General features: G+C 41.7%; 1 protein-coding gene and 1 non-coding gene across 3 annotated transcripts; one reads left to right on the top strand and one right to left on the bottom strand.

Annotated features, from left to right (window-relative positions):
• Positions 1–902: 902 nt before the first annotated feature.
• Positions 903–22,352, bottom strand: CRTAP (cartilage associated protein). 2 transcript variants are annotated; one of them, NM_001389292.2, is made up of 7 exons: positions 21,862–22,352; positions 18,402–18,551; positions 17,656–17,827; positions 15,723–15,851; positions 13,948–14,093; positions 11,956–12,039; positions 903–1,633 (listed from the first exon to the last, which is right to left on the bottom strand). In NM_001389292.2, the coding sequence occupies exons 1-7, from the start codon at positions 22,300–22,302 to the stop codon at positions 1,574–1,576; spliced, it is 1,182 nt and encodes a 393-aa protein (NP_001376221.1). In that variant the 5' UTR covers positions 22,303–22,352; the 3' UTR covers positions 903–1,573. The 2 variants fall into 2 exon arrangements, with proteins under 2 accessions (NP_001376221.1, XP_046774922.1); XM_046918966.1 differs by having other exon boundaries at positions 21,254–21,958.
• Positions 22,353–24,489: 2,137 nt separating this feature from the next.
• On the top strand, positions 24,490–24,608 carry LOC112531980. Its single transcript, XR_003074180.1, has one exon. It is a non-coding gene; the product is annotated as a 5S ribosomal RNA (ribosomal RNA).
• Positions 24,609–24,823: the final 215 nt, after the last annotated feature.

The following is a 24,823-nucleotide window of genomic DNA, read 5'->3' as shown; positions in this document are numbered from 1 at the left end:
AAAAAGTATGAGGGGTATGAGGGTAGATTTAGATTAGATATTAGGAAGAATTTTTTTACTCAGTAGCTGGTGAGACACTGGCACAGGTTGCCCGAACTTACTGATGCCCTTTCTCTGGAGGTGTTCAAGGCCTCATTGGATGGGGCTTTGGGCAGCCTGATCAAGTGGGATATTTCCCCAGCCATGACAGGGAGATTGAAACTAGATGGTCTTTATAATCCCTTCCAATCCAAAGCATTCTGTGATTCTGTTATTGCTATCACAGGCTAGAGGACACCTTAACCTGATCCTGTGGATTTTCCTTCTTGCTCTCTGTAGATGCTCAGCAGAGCAGACACTATGCTTAAGCACCGTATGTAAGCTACAGAAGCAACAACTCATCAAGGTAGTTCATGCTTACCTTTTCAAAAACAAAGCAGATGCTTTTTTTGCAATTCATGTCCATTCGGCTGAATTTGGATTCAGCCATAAAGGTAATGAATGCCCACCTCTCCTTGATGTAAAGCAGGTTGAAACAACCTGTAGGACTTGTTAATTAAAAATATAAGAGGAAGGTAAAGGATAAAATCCTGAATCCTTCGAGGTCAGTGGGATTTCTGTTCTTTAGCACTCTTGGGCACTAACTCACTACTCATCTTCAACATATCTCTGGGGCCTAGAAGTACTCCTGCAGAGTACTTTGTCATATAGTTAATAAAAATGACAGGATTACGCGTAAAATTGACTTGGTCACTACTTGTACTTATTTTTGAATGAAAACTAGTCCCAGCAGAATGAATAAAAAATCCATGCAAGCTTTCTTCTTCAAAAGAGAATACTAAACACATGACTTAACTACCTTACACTAGATTGGCCCCACCTTACACAGGAACCACAGTTTGTTTCAATAGAAAGAGTAAAAATTGGTAGGAAGTAGGAATTATTTATTACTCAATTCTAAGTGACCTTACTTTCACACAGAATTTCATTCAGTTTTAAGAAAGATCAAAAATGTTTATAGAATTCTTAAAGCAATTTTTAGAAGCTCACCAGTTGTGCTTCATTAATCCTTTCAAGCTATTTAAAGTCCTTGTTTTGTTACCTTAACACCTTTCAGATGCACTGGGATTCAGTATCACTTTATTAATCATCACAGTCATATATAAATAATACTATTACATAGCTTAGAAAGTGTAGAAGAACTGTTACATCATCCCTGGTTCACGATATGACAGAAGTTCTTCCAAATTTATCTGTACTGTTAAAACATATGGCACAGCACTGAAACAAGAAATCTTAGTGTCAATCCAGAAAATAAGAATTGTCAGTTTTGTCGTGTTTGTGTAAAGAAATAAAGCTCAGGAGGAAAACCCATAAGCACCAATTCTGTAAAGGCACAGTGAAAACCCTTGCTCATGAAAGAGTCAGTGCGGCACGGAGGTGATCTTTGAGGGGTGGATCTTGTGATGTGTTTTGGAGCTTAAAGGAACAGTTTTGAGGTATATCTATCTGGAACTACTAGTGACCAAAAATAATAATAAGGCACAATGGTGAGTGTTCACTTTTGTAGAATACTTCATGGTGATCTCACTCATCAGGATTCATTCTTTTCCTCCATTTCTAACAACTCATCAAGGAATTCCACAACTTCACCCTAGAAAAGATGCAAATTAAGAAATAGGTTAACTGCGTACTCCAAAATGAGTAGTGTTTACCATTAAAACAAACTGTAATAACTGGTGTCACATTAACTATTTTTTAACACTTTCATATACAGACTAGCACAACAAGCCCATAAAATGCAATTGAATGGCCCATACAGGTATGCCTGTATATTCACATACTTTCAAGGACATAAAGACCTTAAAAGAAGAAAATGCTACACTCCATATGAAATCTTGTACTTTTTTCAGGTATTTAAGTAGACAATGAAATCCTCAAATTTAGAAAGTAGACATATAAATGTTTAAAGCACCTGTTAAATTAGGAAACTGTTGAAATACCATAAAAAACTGAAGCTTCAAAATTCAAAGCAAAAGTGTTTTGTAAACCATAACTATGACTTTGCCTCTGTCTGCTCTAGCAGTTAATGTCCTTTAGTACACCCTTCAAAATACGCTTTCTCCATTTTCACCCATGAATGTTCACATTATACTTCAGAGCAGCAAAAACATAAAGAACCATAGATACCAGAATGTTTTCCATATTAGAAACAAATAATTTGCTTTTAAATTCAGATCCATAATATTGTACTTACAACTTCCAACCTTCTAGTACACTGTACCAACACAACGTAACAATCAAACTTACTTTCTTTAAACTGCTCTTGGCATACTCGTGTACCACAGATTTGTCTTCCTGCAGTCAAGCCAAAGCACTTTGGGATGATACTGCCCCCTCAGCTGGGATTTACTGCCTTGTCAACCAAGCTACAGTAACTGAGCTACAACCTGTAGCCCAAGGTCACACCTTGAGCACTGGTTGAAAGAGCTAACTGTAAATGCACAGCAGCATCTCAGACTACACAGAGCTGTCTGTAGCAGCTCATCTGCCTGCACCCTCAGAAATACCAGTGTTTTCCTATTTCCCCTCCATGCACAGTTCAGGCACATCGATGCCTGAGCTTGTACATATTTTCAGCTTTTGATACAACTCCAATACTGTGCTGTTAAGAGACACATAAATGCTCATCTTTGAATTTCCAATCTTTTATTCTAATAACTACAATGTTGTGTTAAAATGTTGTAATTTAAATTATTAATTGTTAATTATCAATTCTATAGTCTTGTTTATTAATTATTATGTGTAATTAAAAAAAATCCAGTCCATCCTTTCTTGACATAATCCTATGTGTTTTAAAAAGGTTCCAATATGTAATTTAGCCTTTTTCCAGAACAAGTAGCAAGTTTCTGATAGAAAAGAAATTTTGTTAAGAAGTCTGATCAGCTCTTACTCTCAGATTAAAAAAAATCAGCATTTAAAACAGTTGTGTTGAAAGAAAGTCACCCTTGTTTGCATGCTCACTTTCATACCCCCTTCACCCCTCGAGTCCAAGTCTTCGTCAACTCTACCAGGTTTCTGAGTGTGGTTAATGAAGGCTGCAAACAGTAATTTGTAACCTTAATTACATATTAAGCATGTTTTTATCTTGGAAGGTATTCATTAGGAGGACAACACCTTCCAAATACATGCAGTTTCAGACTCAAAAGTTCACTGTTCTGTTTTGTGATAAGGAAAGAGCATTCTGTCTGAGGACAGTGAAAATAACAGGAAGAAATAGAGAAATTCTGTATTTTGACCACAGAACAGTTGTATTATGGGCATGGTGGTTAAAAAGTACTAACATCACATATTTTAGATGTGTTATTAGCAAGGAGAGAAATAATAAGAACCAAGGAAACAAACAACAAAAAGAAGTGAGAGGAAAGCTAGCTTAAGTAACTGCTGCTTTTGTTCCCCATTTCACAGCTCCATCTTAAAAGGCTGTTGAGTTTTCACAACTGTGGTTTTAGAAAGTCATGAAGGATGGCAATTTATTTTGCTCTGAATTTATTCAAAACATCTAAGTTTCCAGTTCAACAAAAACACAAGAAAAAATGCCAGAACTTTCATATTCTCTGCTTGTCTTCCTGATTGCAGGAAGTCTGGCGACTGGAAAACAGGAATTCAACATTTCTGCACGTTTTCTTTTGTTAGAAGTATTTTGATTGCCTAAGGAGCCCAATCACATGAGGAACGCAATACCACTTCACAAATGCATATGAAGAAAATAGCCACATCGTCCAATAGTCACTATATAAGCCTTTTCAACAAAGGTTCAGAGGACTTAAGGACAGGTTTTCTAGCGCAACTTCTAAAATAGAGGGCATAAACATTTAGATGCCTCCTGAAGGACTACAGAGCTGCAGGCCCCATTAACTATAAACTGAGTTATAAGATTAGGAATGCACGTATCTCCTACAGGGCTCTCAAATCTAATTCAGACTGATTCTCTTACACCTCAGAATCATCTTTTAATGAAAGAATAACAGATACTAAAAATGAATGATCTTTTCAGTCTACCTGCAAAGACAAATCTCAAAAAGCCTGAGAGACAGGGGGAAGGGTGTAAACATCTGACTGTATGATCTAGAATAAAGTATAAGGAAGACACTGAGATTTCAATACTGTGACTTTAGTAACTCGGATGTATGGGAACTTAATTCAATTTGAAATATCATCACACTCATCAGTAAGGTGGGATATTCCAGAAGACACAGGAGCTTATATCACTTACACGAGAGAAGGCTCTGTGGAGACCTTACTGCAGTCTTTCAGTGTGTAAAGGAAATCTCCAAGAAACATCAGGAGAGACTCTTTAATGGGGTGTGTAGTGGTAAGACAAGGGGAAACAGTTTTAAATTAAAGAGTAGATTTAGATTAGACATTAGGAATAAATTCTTAACTCAGAGAGTGGTGAGGCACTGGCATGGGCTGCCCAGAGAAGCTGTTGATGCTGCATCCCTGCAGGTGTTCAAGGCCACAGTGGATGTGGCTTTGGGCAGCCCATTCTAGTTGGAGAGGTGTCAGAACTAGATGGTCTTTAAGATTTTTTCTAATGCAAACCATTCTATGATTCTATCCAGACACCTAATTGGTTAAATACAAAGGGTGTAGCTGAAATATTTCTGCCTGCACTTCACAGTAAGAATGTAAAACATCCAGACACTGATCATACTGTAGTTGGCATCCTGATGAAAGGTGATAATACTACATCACAAGTGTTTATCACATTGTCACACTAACAGCTGCGACCAGATTCATCACTGCTTTTGCTCCATTAGCACTCCCTTGATACTGCATCAAGCATTTTGCATGTCTCATGTCAGTAAATACTTCCCAGATGTTAATTCCAGGAGAAAAGGTCAGTGGTATCCTGGGTTCCATCAGAAGAGGGGAGACCAGTGGGGTGAGAGAGGTGACTGTCTCCTTCTATTCTGCCCTTGTGAGGCCCCATCTGGAGCACTGCATCCAGGCCTGGGGCCCCCTACACAGGAAGGATGTGGAGCTTTAGGAGAGGGTCCAGAGAAGGGCCATGAAGATGACCCTTCTGGAGCACCTCTCCTATGAAGACAGGCTGAAGGAACTGGGCTTGTCCAGCCTGGATGAGAGAAGACAGTGGGGAGACCTCATTGCAATATTTAAAGGGAGTTTATAAACATGAGGGAAATCAACTTTTTACAAGGGTGGATAGTAATAGTACAAAGGGGAGGTATTAAACTAAAGGAAGGGAAATCTAGATTAGATATCAGGGGGAAATTCTTTACTGAGAGAATGGTGAGGTGCTGGAACAGGTTGCCCAGTGAGACTGAGGATGTTCGTCACTGGAGGTGTTCAAAGCCAGGCTAGATGGGGACCTGGGCAATCTGATCCAGTACTTGATCTAGAGGTTGGAAGCACTGCCTGTGGCAGAGGGGCTGGAACTTGATGGTCCTTGAGGTCCCTTCCCACTCAAGCCATTCTATGATTCTGTGTCTCTAAGAAAAGCCTCCTGCCTACTGGTATCTGATAACTTCATGTTAGCTTTCAGACCTGAAATCAGAAAATGATTCTCTGGTATGATTTAAGCATTCAGTGTGACAGACTTTTTCTTGTTACCTACCTAAATAAGAATCACAACAAATTCTACATGCGAAGATGGCTGCAAAACTATAATTCTTCCTGCTGACAGCTACTACAGGGAACACCAGCCACACAACTCTAATGCAGGTTATATAAGCATGCTGCTCAGACAGTGCTGATGTAAATCAAGGTTCTGCCCACATGTAGCTGTCTGGCTGGTAGCTAGTAGGTCAATATGTAAATTCTGATTAAGCCTGGGGAAGGGCAGATTTTGCTGCAGACAAGTACTTAGCTGATCATTAGGCAGTTGACCACTGGAGAGCACACGTGCAGACTGCTTGGTCCAGCCCTGAGAAGCACATCTTTCATAGAATCATAGAATCACCAAGGTTGGAAAAGACCCACAGGATCATCCAGTCCAACCGTCCACCCATCACCAATAGTTCTCACTAAACCACGTCCCTCAACACAACATCCAAACGTTCCTTGAACACCTCCAGGGTCAGTGACTCTACCACCTCTCTGGGCAGCCCATTTCAGTGCCTGACCACTCTTTCAGAGAAGGAGTATTTCCTAACGTCTAGCTTGAACCTTCCCTGGCGCAGCTTGAAGCCATTCCCTACCTTTATTGCAAGTTGCCCCTTCATCCAGTCCCTACCTCTTGGTTTGATCTGATGGCCAAAAGTATCTGCTGCTGGGGTGCAACTCTGTCAGCACTCCATGAGCTACCAACCTGTATGACAAACCTCTTCCTTCTCTCCATCCAGAGTCTATCAGCAAAGTGGGAATGACAAGAGGAATGCATGGGAAAAGATGGACAGGTATAGCCTGAAATATGGGATGATATTGAGTAGCAGCAGGGGAATGTTCCCGGACAGGTGTGAGTGGTAGGAAGAATCAGAGAAGCTGATCAACTGGAGCCTCCAGTTAGCTGTTAAATAAGCAGATTGAGTACCCCTGGCTTAGACTAACAACTGGACAGAGGCTCAAATAGAGAGAACAAATTTTGCCCTACAGTAATTCAAGGTCTTACAGTGGGTAAATGAATAGGTGGATAATAATAAATAACAATTTTAAAATGGAATTCTTGGTTAATGCTATATAAGCTAACCCAGGCTACCAAGACTGGTACACTAGCTATTCTAAAAAAAGCTAGAGCATTTGAAAAAGTAAGTCCTAAAAAGGAGGAAAAATGCAGAACTCCTCACTTACTACCACAAGCTGAGTGTCCAAGAGCAAGGCATGCATTTGGGCCAGGGATTGTTACTGACCCTTTCTTAGGCAATATTAAGTGCTGCACTCACACACAAAAAAACACAACCTTTTAGAAGAAACATCTGTATTTTGGAGATCACTTGCCAGCTATTAAAATAAACAGCAAAGAGGAAAAGCTCCCAATACATGGCTCAGTTATAGCCCAATTGAGACTGGTGGTCAAACACCAATTCTTTTGCCAGCTGCATTTAAAAATAGAAGCAACCAGTTGTTGTACCAGTGTCTGTACTGCTCACTGACAGGCCCAGATGCTTTGCCTTTGGTTGCTAAGACTAAGTAAGCACTGCCTTCTGCACAGCAAATATTAATCATTCATAGGTCCTTGCCTCTAACTACAATCTGTTCTGTCCTTTCTCAGTGTGGACTGGAAAAGTTCTGGGAAAAACAGCTTTCATGTGACAACCCACACTTTCCATGCAGATTACCTGATGGCATTTATGTACAGGGATTCTATATGCAGTACAGCGCAATAGGCTGTTCCTCAGGGAAGTAACAGAATATTAGCTTAATAGTTTCCTAGAATGAATTAAGATCTACAGAAAAATACTGTTATGGGCATAAACTCATGCCTGACTGATATCAGTGAATGAGTAAAGAAAAGCCTGTATTCTCACTAGTCTAAGAAACTGAGACTTAAGAGACAATACACAGAGGAAGAAGAATTGTCTAGTTCTTTGTTTCCTTGTAATCTATGACCAGCAGATTTTGTCCATTTTTCTCAAGTCTTCAAGGACTAATAACTATTCTGCATGAGAGAAGACAAAGGTTTGATATGGTTGACTGTGAAAGTTGCAGGCCTGAGGGAGATGGCAAACTCGTAGCATGCAGCCAACCAACTCGTGATATTCTGGGGGGAGCATTATTTCCAGATAACAGTAATGCATGTGTCAATAAGCAGCTCAGCCATGGTGCCTGAAACGTTTATTCAGCCTTCAATCAAGAAAAAGTTCCTTGATCTAACCTTCAGTTAAAACATGAGAATTCAACGTAACCACCTTCCAGGTTCTCTAGGAGCACTAAAGGCCAGACTTGACATTCCTTGCATTCTAGCAGGAAAAAAAAAAAAAACCCCTCAATTATTTGTGCAGAAAAATAATTTGGCCCTTTACTTTTTTATATTTCAGATGCTCAGTCAACAGTGTGACCCACTGTCATATGCTTTTAGTGATTTTTTTTTTAATTTTAAAAGAACTTAGTTATTCCTATGTCCGTTTTAACTGCTTTTTTCAATTAATTTTCATTTTTTTATTGCATATTCTGAACATAAATTGTTCTCTCCCCATATACTGTAGGAGACTGTAGTACACGGCAGTGATTACAATATTTTACAGTAATCTAGTAAGTGTGCTTTCCTCTTAACATTTTTGTAATGCCTATAAAACATGAGTCAATTCAATTTCAAAGCAACTAAAAAACACTGCTCCCACTGCACTGAAAACAGAAATCTTCTAGTGGCTTTGTTTCTAAACTCTGCTTATGCTCTTTTTGCCACTTTCTAATGTACACAGAGCCTTAAGCAAATTGGTACAGGTAAAAGTTCTTCTTAATTTCTTATCTAATCCTGCCACTTAAGCCCTACTGTGCTTCCCATTGTAGGTGGTTTAAACAGAAGGAGAAACAACTTAGACTACAGTGTAAGTTCAGTGGTAAAATAGCAAGAAAGAAAAGACACTTCTGAATGCAGCCAGCCACATAGGCAGGATCTCCAGTAGAAAACAACGTGAAAAATAACATTTTTTTTTTCTCTTTAACAAAGCTGATATTGAACAGGGACCATAACAATGCCAGTTAACTACAACTTCTCTCTTAAACAGCTGCCACCAGCTTTTATCAGTGGAGCCACGCTGTTGTAGCTGTGTAGGTCTAAGGTCAGGGCAGGGTTTATATATCCACATTTACAACTTGCTGTTATGAGCACGCTTGTATAAATCATTTGAAAATACGTAAAATGTGAGTTAATAAAGCCAAAAATATGTTGTTAGTGATTTCTGAAGAGAAAAATAGGCTACTGGGTGCTCCTGCCCTGTTGCTATTCCATATCTTTCCGCCACTCATTAGCTCAACACTCACTCTCCTTTGCGTCATACCCAGGCATGGGGCGTCTAAGTCTCAGCTGTTGAACAAATAGGAGGGCACACGATTGACAATGAAGAAGAGCAGGATGCCAAAAAGAAAGAAAAAGAACAACAAATGGACCAAGGCTGCCAACAGTTTTTCACCTATTGATTAAGTACTGAAAGAAAAACGACACTATTGGATCATCTCAGCCAAGTATTTGTGGTTCCTATGTAATTTTGAATAGCTAAGTAGCTATCCATGAAAAAAAAACCTCCTCAAGAACACTGAATTTATGCGCCAGAAACTTGTCTCCTGTAATTAGCGTAGTGTTGAAGTTACCACAGCACTAGCTGAATATCTGGCTCTTAATGGCATTTCATTTCATTATTTAAATCTATGCAGTACTGGGAGTTAAAACTATTAGAGCTTTTATGCGTTACACAGCTGAACAGAAATCAAGAAGCTTGATTATCCACGGGCAACTAAGATGACAACACTATGTAATGCTCTGTTAGCTTCACTGTGGAAAACTCCTTAAGGATATTTAATAATTACTTTTAAGAAAAAGTTATTTGTAGCAAGTTGGTGCTAATATTCTCTGTCATCTCTACTGTGTTAGATGTTTGAACTAAAGTTTTTCATTTCCTTGTGGAAAAACATTAATAAGGTAACATGAACAGGTCAGTATTTCTTGTACTGTCATATGCAAAAATCATTACTACATGTTCCAGGCTCTGCCATTACTGCAATGTATTACTGGAAGAAGCCACAAGTTCTCACTTGCTTTGCTAATGGGATTTAAAAAGACCCATGGATGATCTGGAATATAGTAGCACTGTAAAGTTTGAATAAAGTAAGATTCTCCATTTGAGAATAAGGTCATACATGAAGAGATCCTTTAGCTTTACTCAAAGAAAGAGAATGTATTTTTTTTCCTTACATTATTTTATAGATTTGTTGACCCAACAGCAACACAAAGCCCACAGACAGCAGAGATGGAGCACAGAAACTCACAAAAGGCCTGGTCTATGGATCAAGTGGATTAAATGAACTGTGTGCACTAAAAACAGAGGTTGCCTCCCTCCTTAACAATTTTTAATAAAGCTTTTACTGTAACACTTTATCTGAGCTTTTCATCAGTTTTCCGCATTCCCGTAGAATAAACTTTTCTATCTGTGCCAGGAGAAATATTAAAAAATATTCCATTTATACTACCATGTCCTGCCCATACAGCAAAAACTACAAGGCAGCGATTTTATCTCTGTGCTATTCCTGCTCTGTCTGGACTCCCTGGAAGGCTTCTGCAGCCAAGAAGAAGCTCTGGTAGCCAGGGATTTATGAGTTCACTACCAAAATCCAGAGCCAAGCCAGAGGCATGGACAGCCTCCATCTCTCCTAGGTTCTTCAGTCCTGTTAAGGGAGAGCACAGAAGCCCTTTAGCTTTTCTCCAGGAAATGAGAACGATATTTTTTCTAATAGGAAGAGTGTGAGGTAGGGATGTAGGTGGCATGGCCAGGCCCCATAATTTCGGTTGTTTAACTCAAATGTAGCCCAGAGTAATGACACTTCCTTGACAGTTTCCCAGAAGTTTAATTGACGTTTCCACTGTACAGCCCTGCTGTAGACTGCAAGGTCATTTATCATTGCACCCGTGAAATGGGCTACAGGAACTGATGCCAACAAATGAATGTTTTTTTTCCCCCTGTATTAAATGCTTGAGATTGAAGACTGTGTTTATAATTCCCTCTTCTAACAACGTACAGGGAAAGTCTTCAAAATAGACTGCATTCCTCCTTCCTTAATTACTCATCCCTTTGTTTTAGAGCAGCAGATGTGAAAGAAGAAAAAAATTACAAATGAAGTTTATGTCTAACATAAGAAAACATTACGGACAAAGCAGAGTGTTTGCCCAAATCAACAAGGGAATATAAAAAAGCAATCAAGAATTTACACACCCTGATTGGAAACCCATATAGACTAGTTCTCATCTAAGCTGAACCTCATAATGAGAATATTAAACTGTCCTTCAGAGACATTTATTACAATGGAAAGACTTAGCAGTCTTCCCATTGTCTAGTAACCTTGTAATGGAATTCTACATAAAGTTGTTTTCAGGTCACCAGCATACTGAAGGCAGTATATACATATTATTACTTCTCCCCTATGAAATATTATATCTACTTATGTTCTGGATAAAAGAAAAAGTGAAAACATGATAAAATTTTGTAACATAAACCATTTCTTTTCTTCTTGGTTGTAACTAAAAAAACACCACAGCACTGTTCACCACAAGTATACTGCCCCATGCCATGACTGAACACAGTGCTTTGACAATGTCAGCAATGAAGTATTTCATCATTTGAAGATTTTTTAAACCCTTAAAATGAAAGGCACTGAAAACAAAACAAAATGCAACTCAAATCCTTGTAACATACCTGACCTTCAGCTGTGGGAGACAAAGAAATGATCTTTCAACAATTTAACTATTTTTCCCACACAAGAAAAACACTTTACGAATTTCAAGCCTAATATCAGTCATCATATGTTAGTTGGCCATAAATTTCAACCATTTCAGATGCAAGACTACGTGACCAAAATGTTACTGTGTAGAATAAAGTAAGGGGTAACTAAGCCCTCTGATAAAATTCTAGTTTAGGTAGGGACTCCTGGACAAAATTAAGAGGGTTTTAAAATGTAACTTAAACAATGTTTCAGAAAGAAAAGGAAAAATGTTTGGTTTAAATATATGTACAACTTCTCTGCCCCCTGGTGTTACAGCTTGCAAAATTAATTTTCTTTTGGGGGCTGGGTGCATTATAGTTACCCTTGTTTTAAAATGCGATGTGAGTGGTCTACTGCTCTTTGGGTTTGTTTCTTGTAATCATTTACAAAAGAAAAATTTATGATAAATTGGTCACAGTTACCAGAACATTTCTCCACAGTTCAGTAATCCTGGCTTTCTAATTACTTATCATTTCAATGTGATTACTGTTTTTCAGGTTTGGTTTTTTCAAACCACGATTCTCTATCTAGAAAACTCACCTCATCATCATCCATTAGATGTTCCTTTGCGAACTCATACATTTCCAACTGGAGTGTGGTTATGTTGTGATATCGAACTGCATCCTATAGAAAAAAAAAATTGAATTGCTATGTTACTTGAGGGTAGTAAGACAGAGGAGTGTCATCACATATCATCTAAAACTATTTTTTTTTTAGTTAGCTAGTGAAGCTAGACCCAGATTTAGCAGAAGGTAGGTCTCAGAGGGTTTAAAATGTTTGAGAAAGGAAACAGCAGAACAGCATACAGCATATCCAATGTCTTCTGCGGATCCTACTAAGCATAAGCTCCATCGGTGTGAGAAGAACAAAGCACTCTCCTATTTCTCATGTTTCAAAGCATTGGCGAGTCAGAGGATAAGGAATGAGACTGCCAGAGCCAAGCAGCAAACAGCCTGTGCCTGCATTCCAGTGGGCTTTGGATATGAGAAAGCTTCCATCTCCCTGTGTGCTGGCATAAGGCGGCAGGCAGTTCTGGGAAAAAGAGACACTGAGGTATTTTGCATTGTAATGACTCACCACCCCAGCCCGTCTGGGAGTGGGAAATTCTGTATGGTCATCTACCTACCTGTCCCTCAGTTCCCTGGGTGTTTGCCTGGACAGCACAGGGTAGCTGTCACTCTCAGAATTGTGAATACCGCCAGTAATATACTTTGACTATTCCATTTAATTTTTTTCAGGGAGGAAAACAGGAGACTTCCCCTTCCACAAGGACATCTAAAGCTTAGAGTTAAATGCTGCTGTCACTCTGGTGCCACTTTGCGAAAATAAACCAGAGACACTATGATTTTCATGGCAAGTGATTAGGACAGCAAGCAACTTCTTTTCACAGCAAGATAGATCAAAGTGCAAGAAAATACAGCTGTATACATTTGATATTTAATATTTAAAAATTAAATTATCTGTAGCCCCAACTCCTGAGAAGTTATCAATGAAACATTCACAGTTAATGTGTAGGGCCCTTGTTCTGTCCTTTCTCCACATGGACGCCAAATCTGTTTGTGGTCTGCAGTTTTAAACTGCTGTTACCCCTCACTCCCACCAACGTCAAATATTGTCTCCAGTATGGTTACAAAGCACAGTTTTGTTCCCAACAACAGGAACAGAAGAATGGTCTCTTTCCTTCGTGAACTCAGACTCACAGCTGCTGCCTGAAAGAACCAAATGCATTTTCTCTGTATTCTGTCTCTGCTGGCCCTGCAGGACAGCCTTGGTTTCCAGCATGCAAATAAGGTGTGTTGCACATAACCTGACAGCTGCCCACAAACAAAAAATGCTTAACAGATGGAGTGGTATATTTTACTTGAGCTAGCTAATCAGAGAGGAAGGAAAGCATTATCAAATTATTTCATTCATTATTATACTCATTATCATATTATTATAACTTATAAGGTATACATATGTACTGCTCTGCAGTGTTGCTACAGATAAAGCAAGTCACCTAAGCACTGCACAGATATACCGAGCTTAATGCCACATTAAGAAATGAGGGATGTGCCTTTGGGCCAGCAATGGTCTTGGTGACTGAGGAGTCTGAAGAAGCAACATAGGAAGGACAACTTGAACATCAGCCTGAGAGGTGCCTGCTGTTGATTCAGCCAGGATAACTTAAATGACTCTTACATGGGAAAGTCATGCCCTAAGAAAAAGAAAAGGCACTAAATTTGTGGAACGTCCATTGCTAGTGACTAACTACTTGTACGGTGTATACCATTGATGCCTAAGGAGTCGGACAAGTGTCATAAAGCAGCTAATTCAGCTGCATGACATAAATCCTGGTACCAAGAAATGAAAGAAAATCTGACTTGATCATCACAGTGCAGGCGGCTGGACTACAAGACGTCTTTAAATGTTAACAGAGAACCCTGGACATGGAAATTTAAAAACAGCGCAGAAATCCATTTTTAGAGTTATTTTTCAAAGCCAGAGCACAATCATTGGATGTTTGTATGGTGTTGTAAATAATTCACTTACCGATCTGGGCTGAAAATCCTCTTCTTGAAGTCCCCATTTGTCTTTGTGGTACTGGTAATAGACCATGTTCTGTTTCATTACTTCATCTTTCTGGTCAAATAGAAGGTAACTAGCAGCACAAGAGGCTGCATTCTTCATGTCATTCACTAATTAATAAACACAGAAACAAATCCACACAAGGTAAATAAACAAAGCATATTGCCACCTTCCCAGCATCTGCATTGAACATACATTAAAAAAAAATGTTTCCAAGGAAGAATTTGCTATTTTTGTGCTCTGAAACAGGTAAGGTCATGATTCAGAAATGGAGACTTACCTAACACAAGCTTATGGCTACAAAAGTCAGGTCATGAACAAGAACAATACAAGTTACTTGGCTTCCGTAAGAACTACCTTCTTTGTAGGGAAAATGGGGATAACTTACCATCAACACAAAAGATAGTTTTCCTATGACATTATTTTCTCATGGTGGTTTTCTGGGATAATTCTAACAAAATGTCTCTCCCAGCTACAGAATCAGTGAGGCATCGACCCACAGCTTGGGGATGCCTACTGTGGCATTTTTTATAAAACAAAGAAACAAATTGAAAAAAAAAATTCACTTCATTTTACTTGGATTGACGAAGATGGAAGAGTCAGTATGTGCAGGCAAAAAACATACACAAAAGGCATTAATGGCTTGGCTGTATATAGCTGGCTATGCCTTTTCTTTGGCATTAGAGCCTGAAAAAGTGGCACTAAGGGCTACATGTGTTCTTAACAGTGCAGGAAGTTCCTCAAGAAACCACAAAATTCATTGAATGACTTATCTATCAAAATGTGTAAGCACTGAGCACCAAAACATTATCATTTCTGTTTGTTATGTGGTCCTCTATTTCTTTAAAATGCACGTAGCCTCATATGCTCTATTCTAATGGGGCTATGAGAATCCACCAGGAAAAAGAGAATGGTATGACATACTTTGCAGGTTTGTCTCTGGAAGAAATTCTGAATAATAAATTGAGAATTCAGTATTCATTCGGTAGGTACTGTTATGTTAAATGTGTTGCCTTGAGGTCACAAAACTTCTTCTCTCTTAATGAATAAGTACGAAATGTAAGAATAAAGTTCTTGTTAGAAGTATACATTCAGCTGCTTAACCATATGGGTCCAAGAGCTTGGTCACCTCTTTTTTATTTGTACATAGGTGTGCAGAATGCATCAGTGCCACTGCATGCGTTCTAGTGTACTGGAAGTGGCTGACACCGTTTACCCTAATGTGTCGTATTATGAGTCACTTCACAAAGGCACAAGAGCTGGTGTATTACACGTTTTATCATAAAATACATATGATGAACATTTAATGTTTATATGAAATTCTGAAAAGTGCAAGCAAATTGTGCTGGCAGCAGGTATTGTATAGAATGAGGGGTGGTGAAGTGTCAGATCACACTTGCTCTGTAACTATCACAATTTTCCAGCACTCAAGCAGAGATCAGTCACAAGCAATAATATCTTAAACAAAGTGGCTTGCCTGGGCAGAATTCAACCTCTATGTTTAGAAATTCACTTTGTCATGAACAATTTTATGAGCCAGGGATCCATTATGCTCATCTCCCATGTCTACAGTTATATACTGAGAAAAAGATATGGGGCATCTCAGACTTACAGCCCCAGCACAGGCAAAAATGCAGCTCCTGGAGGTCACTACTTATTTCCAAAGCAGAAAAAGACAAGGAATGGAAGCTCTCCCACATCATCCCAATGTTATTTAAGTCCGTTAAATCACTACTTACATTTATAATATGCGAACTGTAAGTAATGGTACATGGTGGCCACAAATTTCTCAACAACAAAGCCTCCTATGATGGGTGTCAGATTACTTTCACACTGCACTTTGCATGCAAGGACTTCAATATAATGATCTAGAAGGAAGAGAACAGCAACACAGGATATGAGTAGAACAGTTATAAGCCTTCCCAATAGCTACCCATCAAAATTTGGCCTTAAAATGTTGTAAGTCCTGTGCATCTGGAGCTTGCTGCTTGGAATTACTGAAGTCCATCTCCAGTGCTGGCACTCAGCACTCAAACCCTGTCATCAGTACGATCAGGATTTCAAGGATATCAAAACTACAATTGCAGAGAACTAAGCAGTTAGGTTTCACTGACACCTACAGGCAGTCTGTGGTGGTAGGTTTTATACAAAGCATTATGGAGTACTGCGTTATTTCCAAACTGTGAAATGAGCAATGGTATTTCTGAAAGCCTTTGTAATTTCATTGAATTACTGCATAATTAAGGTCTACCTTAGAACAGTGGAATCACAAAGACATCAGGTGATTGCAAAATAAACCTCTAGAAATGGCTGGATTTAATGCCAGATGTTTGGATGCTCTAAAGGATGTGACATGCTATCCTAGTCTAGAAGACATGGATATGTGGCACACTACAGAAAAACTTTAATCCAAAAAGGTTTAAGGCATGTGCTTTCCCAGTCTGAAAAACTAGGTACAATGGGGTGGGACTAAAAGTGATTTTATCTTCAAGAAAATATGTTCCAAGAAAGCCTTCCACCAAAGAATTCCAAGCCTTTTCAGGACATACGTACAGTATTTGAAATGTACTGCCCACATCTGTGATGACATCATGTGGTACTCCTACTTTCTGTCTCACCACTACTGCTGGAGCAGTCTTTTCCTTCCATGGAGGAAGAGGATTGACAGCAAGTGCTAGTCATAAATGAGCACTGACGGAGTGAATGAGTTACTGACATCCTTTACAGTGGTTTGAAGGTGATCCAAACCATGGGGGCTCTGGCTCACTGGGGAAGAAAGCCATTGTTTCATGGTTTACTGTCTATTAATTTTCCTCCACTCCTTATCTACCGCCCTAGGCACTTGCCACCTTTGCTGAAGTAAGGCTTGAGGAAGAGCCTGCGGTAGCTATTCCATATTAACAGTACAGGTAGATATTAATTCACTACTGTGAGATACCGTGGAGCTGCCCTTTCTTTACATTTCTTTACAAAACATGCAGGCATTCTCCACACATATACTGTCAGCAGCACTCAGCTCAGTGCACTGGGGGAAATGGCTTCTTTCACTACAGAAGAGTACGGGAAATATGCATGTGCCATTCTGACATTCAAAAGAGGTGGCACCGCTTTTTCGTTGAAATGCCATATTTTTTTAAGCTAAACACTTAAGAAATCTCATTTGCTAGAAAACTTTCCTTTTAGTGAAGGAAAGATGAAAAATAACTAACAGAAACTTGATGCATATTTCTTTTTTTGTAAATATGACAACAGTGATACACAAAACACAAAGCAGATTTTGAAGGCAGACTAATCACTGAGCATCAAGGACAGATAAAATGATATTGAAATTATGGTCAAGAGGTCTGTCTGGTTAACAGTTACCAGCTGGATGGAATAGCTGTTATTTACATGTGTGTGTTATCCTGACACTCTTGATTTCCAAGTTAATGTAAGAACTCTTTGTTTCAATTTTCTGAACAACACTCAGTTATGTTACTAAGCAGAAAAGTAAACCAGAATTCAAACACTTTTCAGTGAATCTAATAAGCTCATATTGGCCCAAACTAAACAGGGGGCACCACGAGCAATTCCCCTTGCAAACTAAGGAAGGATGACTTAGGTAGCTGATCCTATAGATGAAACTGAATATACTTCAAGGACTTCTTTCTTGGCTGTTTCCTAAGTACTCACCTGCAATAGAGAGATAGAAGTCTTTAAAATCTTTAATCTCTCGGGAGCCTTCACAGGCTGCTATACAGTCATCGTAGGTTTTGAAGAAATCAGGAAGAGCCAGTTCCATATCTGAGATGGATGTTCTCCAGTTGTCACCATTGTATGCTCTCACAGCCCTGACAAAGAGATTCTGAAAAATCGGCATGAATGAACTACCAGTAAGTGACCTGTGGAAAGCTGTATGTAAATTCAAATACAGCATTTCTGAATTAATAGATAAGCTGCCATCCAGTTAATATGAAACAGAGGATGAACAGATTTTATCAAGTATTTCCTGCATAGTTGAGTACGTAGCTCCATTTCAGATAAACAGGAAAGCCTGCTGGAAAAAGACAGTATGATTCCAAAGAGCATATTTTGAGACAGAAATTTTCAGTGGAGTCTTAACACCAAAAAACAATTTTAATCTGTACCTCTATAGCACTCAGAGCATTTGAAGAACTCCATGTACTTGCTTGCTTCCATTAGCTATGTGCACGCAGTAGCTTTCAAGCATGCCACTCCACATCATTTGCTGTGACTTATGGAACAGTGAAAACCAAAAGATGTGGGAATTATTGCAGGCATTAAGAAAGCAAACAAAGATGTCCAAAGTAGATAATAAGATGGAGAGGTAGGAGCTGAGAACATGTAAGTAAATGACATCTTCAAACCTCACACAGTAACATAATGGTTCCAAAACACTGTACTGGGAATAAACACACCTCGTAAGGCTTTGTCTCCAAGTCTTTAATGTGCTCCTCAGCATCAGGTATGCTCTTATAGTAGGCCATATTTCTTTGCATCATTTCATCATCTGGATGTTTCAGAAGAAATGTGTGAGCTGCTGCAATAGCTTTTGGAAGGTTATTAGCCTAAAAAATGGAAATAGGGGAGAGGAGGGAGAGAAGGAAAAAAAGGTTAATTGGGAAAAAAATATCAGATTCCTGCAGGATCTATACTTCCAAGCTTACCACTGCTAAAACCACATTCTCAGCAGACACAGTGGTACAGCGAAACTGATACAATACTTCTCAGTTTCACTACTAGCTGCATCACTATGAACATTTCATTGGGTTTTTTTTTTGGTTGTTTAAGTCTATTACTGTTGCAAATAGCATAAATGAAATAAAAAAGAACACTTTTTGCCCTTCTCACTCCTCTGTTCATAAAGCTGACAAAGTATAAAATTATACTGTCACTCAAGTGTAGGATTAATCACACAGCAATTACTGGTGCCCAGCTATGGACACTGAGTAGGAATCATCACTTACTCCCTCTCCATGGTGTTTATGTATCCTATTTGCCTAGAAACATGGAAGACAATGCTATGATAACATACCATCCTGGTGGCATTACAAAGTTAGAGTAAACAGCAGGTACTTGTTCAATAACTGTTCTAATGTACTACATCATTTTTGTACCAAATTTTAAACTAAATTTAACCCTTGTATCGGAAGTATATATTATTCATATACATATTTACAACTACATTTGTATGTGTATGTGTATTATTTTATATGTATGCATGTTTTATAATATACTTATCGCATATACACATATTTATATAGAGTGCAACAGTGAAAGTAAAAGCTTTAAGTACTTGTGAAATGTTAAGCACTTCTCTCTTGTAAGCTGAGATCCAGATCAGTCCATCCAGCTCAGTGATGTGTAGGTGTTATTGAGTTCCATTAAAATCTGAAATAGCTTATGGCAGTGTACATATAAAACCATGAGCAAGAATCACAAGCATGTATGCACACACTCATCTGTTTGCATCCATAAAAGGCAGCCTTCCATTTCAGAGGAAACCTGAGAGACTACCACACCAAAAGAAACACTCTGACCCCAAGACAAGCTCTCACTGCTGTGCTGCTGTAAGTGCCAATGCAATGGGATCACGCCAGCTGCATTTCCTGCCGTTCCCAAACTGTGCACTTCCAGCCAGCCCACACGCTGCTGAATGCAGAGGGAAAGCACTTTCGTCAAACGCCTGACTTCTCCCATGCTTAATGCTTTAACCCTATTTGCTGGGAAGCTGGCAAATCCCTCATTTTTGCTTGGCACGCGATTTATTCTTGATTGTATCCTTTGTGCTAAAAAAAGTGAGTGAGAAAAAAAAGAAAGCTGTGTAGAAACACATTCCTACGTCAACTCGGTGGCTACGAGGCAGCTCCCTCCAGAGGAGCAAACAGCAGCACAGGAACATCTGCTCCCGGGATCGTCTAAGACGTGGCAAAATCTCACTCCTAAACTCACCTGAATAAATACGCGGTCACTCCAAAAAATTCACAGAGTGTTTCTTCATGCCTTGTTTCTGTATTATACGTGATATTATGGAAGAAGAAGGAAAAAAAGTGACATTCCCTTCTTCAGAAAACCACCAGCCAGGAAAAAGTCCTTTGCACGCAGCAGTTTGTATTTTTAGAAGGCCCATTCAGAGCTCTCCCAGTGAGTGATGAAAGCTTAAAACTGGATTACAGTATAATAACAAAGACAATACAAACAACAGCACTGACCAGAGAAACACCGAACTGCACTTCACAAACCTACTGCAAATGGGGCTGGAAAACAGCTTAAAAGCACATTCACATTCAAATCATTCACGTATCAGAAACAATACATAGGAATGATTTTTGCTCCAGAACCATAACTGATGTGGTACAATCATAGCCATCTTCGTATATACCACAGGGGGAACAAATAAAGACAATGAATGGAAACATTTGTGGTGATGTCATTTTGGTATCTGTACATGGCTTTGAGAGTGAGCAGTGCCTGCCATTCAAAAGAAATGTCTCATTTGGTACCTTCTACTCTCCACGTGAAGAAACGAAAACACACTAAGGTAAGTTTTTCTGTACAGCCTTTGGGGTGGTTTTAAATGCTCACAACTAGGCTGGTGTGATACAGTGTGTGTGGATACTGCTCACTGGTGTTCTATGAGAATACGTTACCATGCCTTGGTTTATGTAACTTGTGAAAATAATTTTAAATTTCTATATGGAAAAGACATTCCTACAAATATGACATAGCAACAGTTACGAAGATGTGAATGTCTAAGCAGCAGTTGCAGAAGGAATGCACAAGCATGCAGTCTCATATAATGAATCCTGGGCTACACCAGGACCAAATCCCTAAAAGAAATGGCAATCCATCCAAACAAAAGAGGTCAGCTTGTTTTCTTTCCTCACAGAAAGAGCGAATGTGGTAGAAGTGGTGTTCCCGGTCCTGGGTGGCCCAAGAGCAAAAGGCAAATATCATTCCAGGGCTGGGATGAGAGCTACACTCCGGCAGCCAGTTCTATAAAATCCATAGAATCATTAAAGTTGGGAAAGACCTCTACCATCAGCTAGTCCAACCATTAGCCCATCACCACCATGACTGATAACCACGACCCTCAGTGCCACATACACACCGTACTTCAACACCTCCACAGACGGTGACTCCACCACCTCCCTGGGCATCCTGTCCCAGCACCTCACCATTACTTCCAACAAGAAATGGTTCCTAATGTCCTACCTCAACCTCCCCTGGCACAACCTGATGCCATTCCCTCTTTTCTCATTGCTCTTACCTGGGACAAGAGGACAACCCCCAACTCTCTATAACCTCCTTTCAGGTGGTTGTAGAGACCAGTAAGGTCTCCCCTGAGCCTCCTCATCTCCAGACTGAACAATTCCAGTTCCCTCAGCTGCAACCTGTAAGACTTGTGCTCCCGACCCTTCAACAGTTTTGCTTTATGCCTTCCTGTGGATATAACAATGCCAAAGTAGCATAGGCACCATGCAAGCTGCATGCAGGGGGCTGCTGTGCCTGAAAGAATGGGACCAGCAGGGAGTGAGTGAGCAAGCTGGACATGCTGGCGGAGAGGAAGCAGAGATGAGTGCTTTCAATAGCACAGTGAAGACTGAAAGGCTCTGAGGTAGGTTTTAAACTAAGAAGAAAGTAATGCAGGTGGGAAAGTGGGATGGCTGGGGGTAGGAACTGCATGGCATCGGGATAAGGAGGCAGAGTCCAGCGGCTGTCCAGGACAACCGGAGGCTAATGCAGGGCTGCGCTGGATGAGTTTTGAGGAAGGAGCTGGGCAGCACTACGTGGGCAAGCAGGCGTGTGTGACAGCGGTGACACGAGGCAGGTGTGAAGGTGGAGAGGAGGCTGTGGAGGGACAGGGCCGGGCCTCACCTTGAAGTAGGCGAACTGCAGGTACTTGTAGGGCTCTCGGCGCTGGAACTCCTCGAGCAGCTCGCGGCCGGGCTGGGCCTGGCGGAAGGCGGGCAACCCCTGCTTGCAGCGCCGCAGGCATTGCGCTCGCCGCAGCACTCCGGCCAGCAGGCGCAGCTCGGCCAGCTCCCCATCGGCGGGCGGCGGGGCGGTGAGCGGCCCGGCGGAGCTGCAGTTGTGGTGGCAGAAGGCCTCGCTGTCGCGCAGCAGGCGGTACAGCCGCATGCTCACCTCCAGGTAGCTGACGCTCTCGGGCCAGTTCTCCGTGCTGTACTGGTCCAGGCCGTAGCGGTAGGCGGATTCCAGCGGCATCAGCTCGTCCCGCGGGAAGCTGCGGAAGCTGTACCGCTCGTACTGCGCGCCCGCCGTCGCCAGAAGCGCCGCCAGCAGCGTCCGCCACATCCCTGCGCTTCGGGCCCGGCCGGCACCACGTCGCCGTGGCGGGGAGAGACAGAGGGGAGCGACGGGGCCGGGCGGGGCGGGCCGGGGGCGGGGGGCCGCGCGGCCGGGCGGGACCGCGTGTGGGAGGGAGGAACAGCACCCGATCTGGGAAGCTAAGCAGGGCTAGAGCCGGTTAGCACATGGATGGGAAGCTGTTAAGAATCTGAGGGTTCTGAAGGCAAGTTTGCCTGAGGACTTTTCTGTTTTTCTCCGAATCATTAAGATTGGAAATGATTACTCAGATCTTCGAGTCCAACCATTAACCTACCACCACCATGACCACTATGTCCTTGAGTGCCACATCCACATGTTTCTTGAACACCTCTCGGGACAGTGACTCCATCCACCTCCCTGGGCAGCCTGTCCCGGCGCCTCACTGTTCCTTCAGATAATTATTTTTTCCTAAAATCCAATGCAAACCTCCCCTGGTGCAAGTTAAGGCTGCTCCCTCTTGTCCCTCTCCTACCCTGGATTTCAGCGTGGCAAGTGGCTGCATGGTGCTAACAGATGTAGGGCCATCTCCCACCTCCGTTTGGTCCCACCAGCGTCATGGTGTGCTGGTGCCAGTGCTTCTGTGCAGGGATGCAGGCTGGGGGAGGTGAAGGTAGGTGTAGGCAGTGTGGCCTTTCTGCCCAGCTAGGGCAACATAGAACCATAGAATGGCCTGGGTTGAAAAGGACCACAATGATCATCTAGTTTCAACCCCTGCTACGTGTAGGGTTGCCAACCTCTAGACCAGGCTGCCCAGAGCCACATCCAGGGATAGGGCATCCACAACCTCATCATTACATTAAGTAATTTTAGTCCTTTTGTCTATTTTTTTATGCAAAAGGCTATGCTCTGAGAAGCTGACTATGAAGCGGCATGGAAACATTCACTCTTATTTGTTTTATAACTTCTTTAGCACTTTATACAATGCATATCCACTTAAAAACTCCTTCAAAAATAAAATCAAAATCAAAAACGGAGGCCTTCCTCATCCCCTCAGGCACTGGGGCATAACTCTGGGCCTGACGGGGCTTGTGTGTGCTTGCGGGTGTTCCAGGAGGTGTGAGCATGGGGAAAGTGACCACTAGCATGAAGATGGAGTAGGTGCAAAGTGGCTGGCACGCTGCACAGAAGGAAAGGATCTGGGGGCGTTAGTTGGCAGCCAGCTGAACATGAGCCAGCAGTGTACCTAGGAGGCCAGAAAGGCCAGTGGCATCCTGGCTCATATCAAAAGTAGTGGGACCAGTGGGACCAAGACAGTGATCATCCCCCTGTACTCAGCCCTGCTGAGTGTTCAGTTTGGGGCCCCTCATTACAAGAGGAACACTGAGGCCCTGGAGCATGTACACAGAAAGGCAACAATGTCATGAAGGGTCTGGAGCACAAGTCTTACAGGTTGCAGCTGAGGGAACAGGGATTGTTCAGTCTGGAGATGAGGAGGCTGAGGAGAGAGCTTACTGGTCTCTACAACCACCTGGAAGGAGGTTATAGAGAGTTGGGGGTTGTCCTCTTGTCCCAGGTAACAACAATGAGAAAAGAGGGAATGGCATCAGGTTGTTCCAGGGTAGGTTGAGGTAGGACATTAGGAACCATTTCTTGTTGGAAGTAGTGGTGAGGTGCTGGGACAGGCTGCCCAGGGAGGTGGTGGAGTCACCGTCTGTGGAGGTGTTGAAGTACGGTGTGTATGTGTCACTGAGGGTCATGGTTATCAGTCATGGTGGTGATGGGCTGATGGTTGGACTAGCTGATGGTAGAGGTCTTTTCCAGCCTTAATGATTTTATAGGTTCTGTGGTAAGGAGATGCCTGGTCAGCTGGACAATATGTTGTACTCACTCAAGCTCATGAAACCTGCAGAGGGTGTGGGGTGGCTGAAGCATAGGAATAGGCTTAGAGAAGGGACTATCTTTTGGGGGATTTGGAAGCTGTGTTGAAGGGGAAGCTGAGGGAAGTGAAATTAGGTACACGTATCATATTGCTGCTTAAAGTTGCTTGTGTTGTCCGAGGCAGGTGAAATTTGTAAGATGTGGGTAGACCAAGGTGGAGGCAAATGTGGTGATGTGAGGGCGGTTGCTGCAGAGCAGAGGAAGAAGGCAGGCAAGTCTCGGTCACTGTAACACAGCAGGGTGTGCCTTAAAACCAGCTGCAGAAGCTCTTCTAGTGCCTACGGCCATACCACCCTGGAAACGCCCGATCTCGTCTGATCTCGGAAGCTAAGCAGGGTCGGGCTCGGTTAGTACTTGGATGGGAGACTGCCTGGGAATACCGAGTGTCGTAGGCGTCTCTTTTTGCTTTGGCGCTGCTATCTCCACAAACGCGCGGTGGCCCTGCATTTGTCTTTTCTCTCTGCACCTTTTCAGCTGGCAATACCCCCCCCAAAGCACCGGCCGTCTCGTGCCCCTCAGCCGCACCCTCCCCACCGAGCCGCAACGGGTTGTAGCCGCCCCTTCCTTTTCCCGGGTCGGCCCCTTCAAGCCGCGGGGCGGGGCAAGAGGG

The sequence above is a fragment of the Gallus gallus genome, chromosome 2, assembly GCF_016699485.2.
Source record: "Gallus gallus isolate bGalGal1 chromosome 2, bGalGal1.mat.broiler.GRCg7b, whole genome shotgun sequence".
NCBI classification, from domain to species: domain Eukaryota; kingdom Metazoa; phylum Chordata; class Aves; order Galliformes; family Phasianidae; genus Gallus; species Gallus gallus.
The sequence above is the reverse complement of the archived record's forward strand: the minus strand, read 5'-3'. Positions and strand labels throughout refer to the sequence as shown.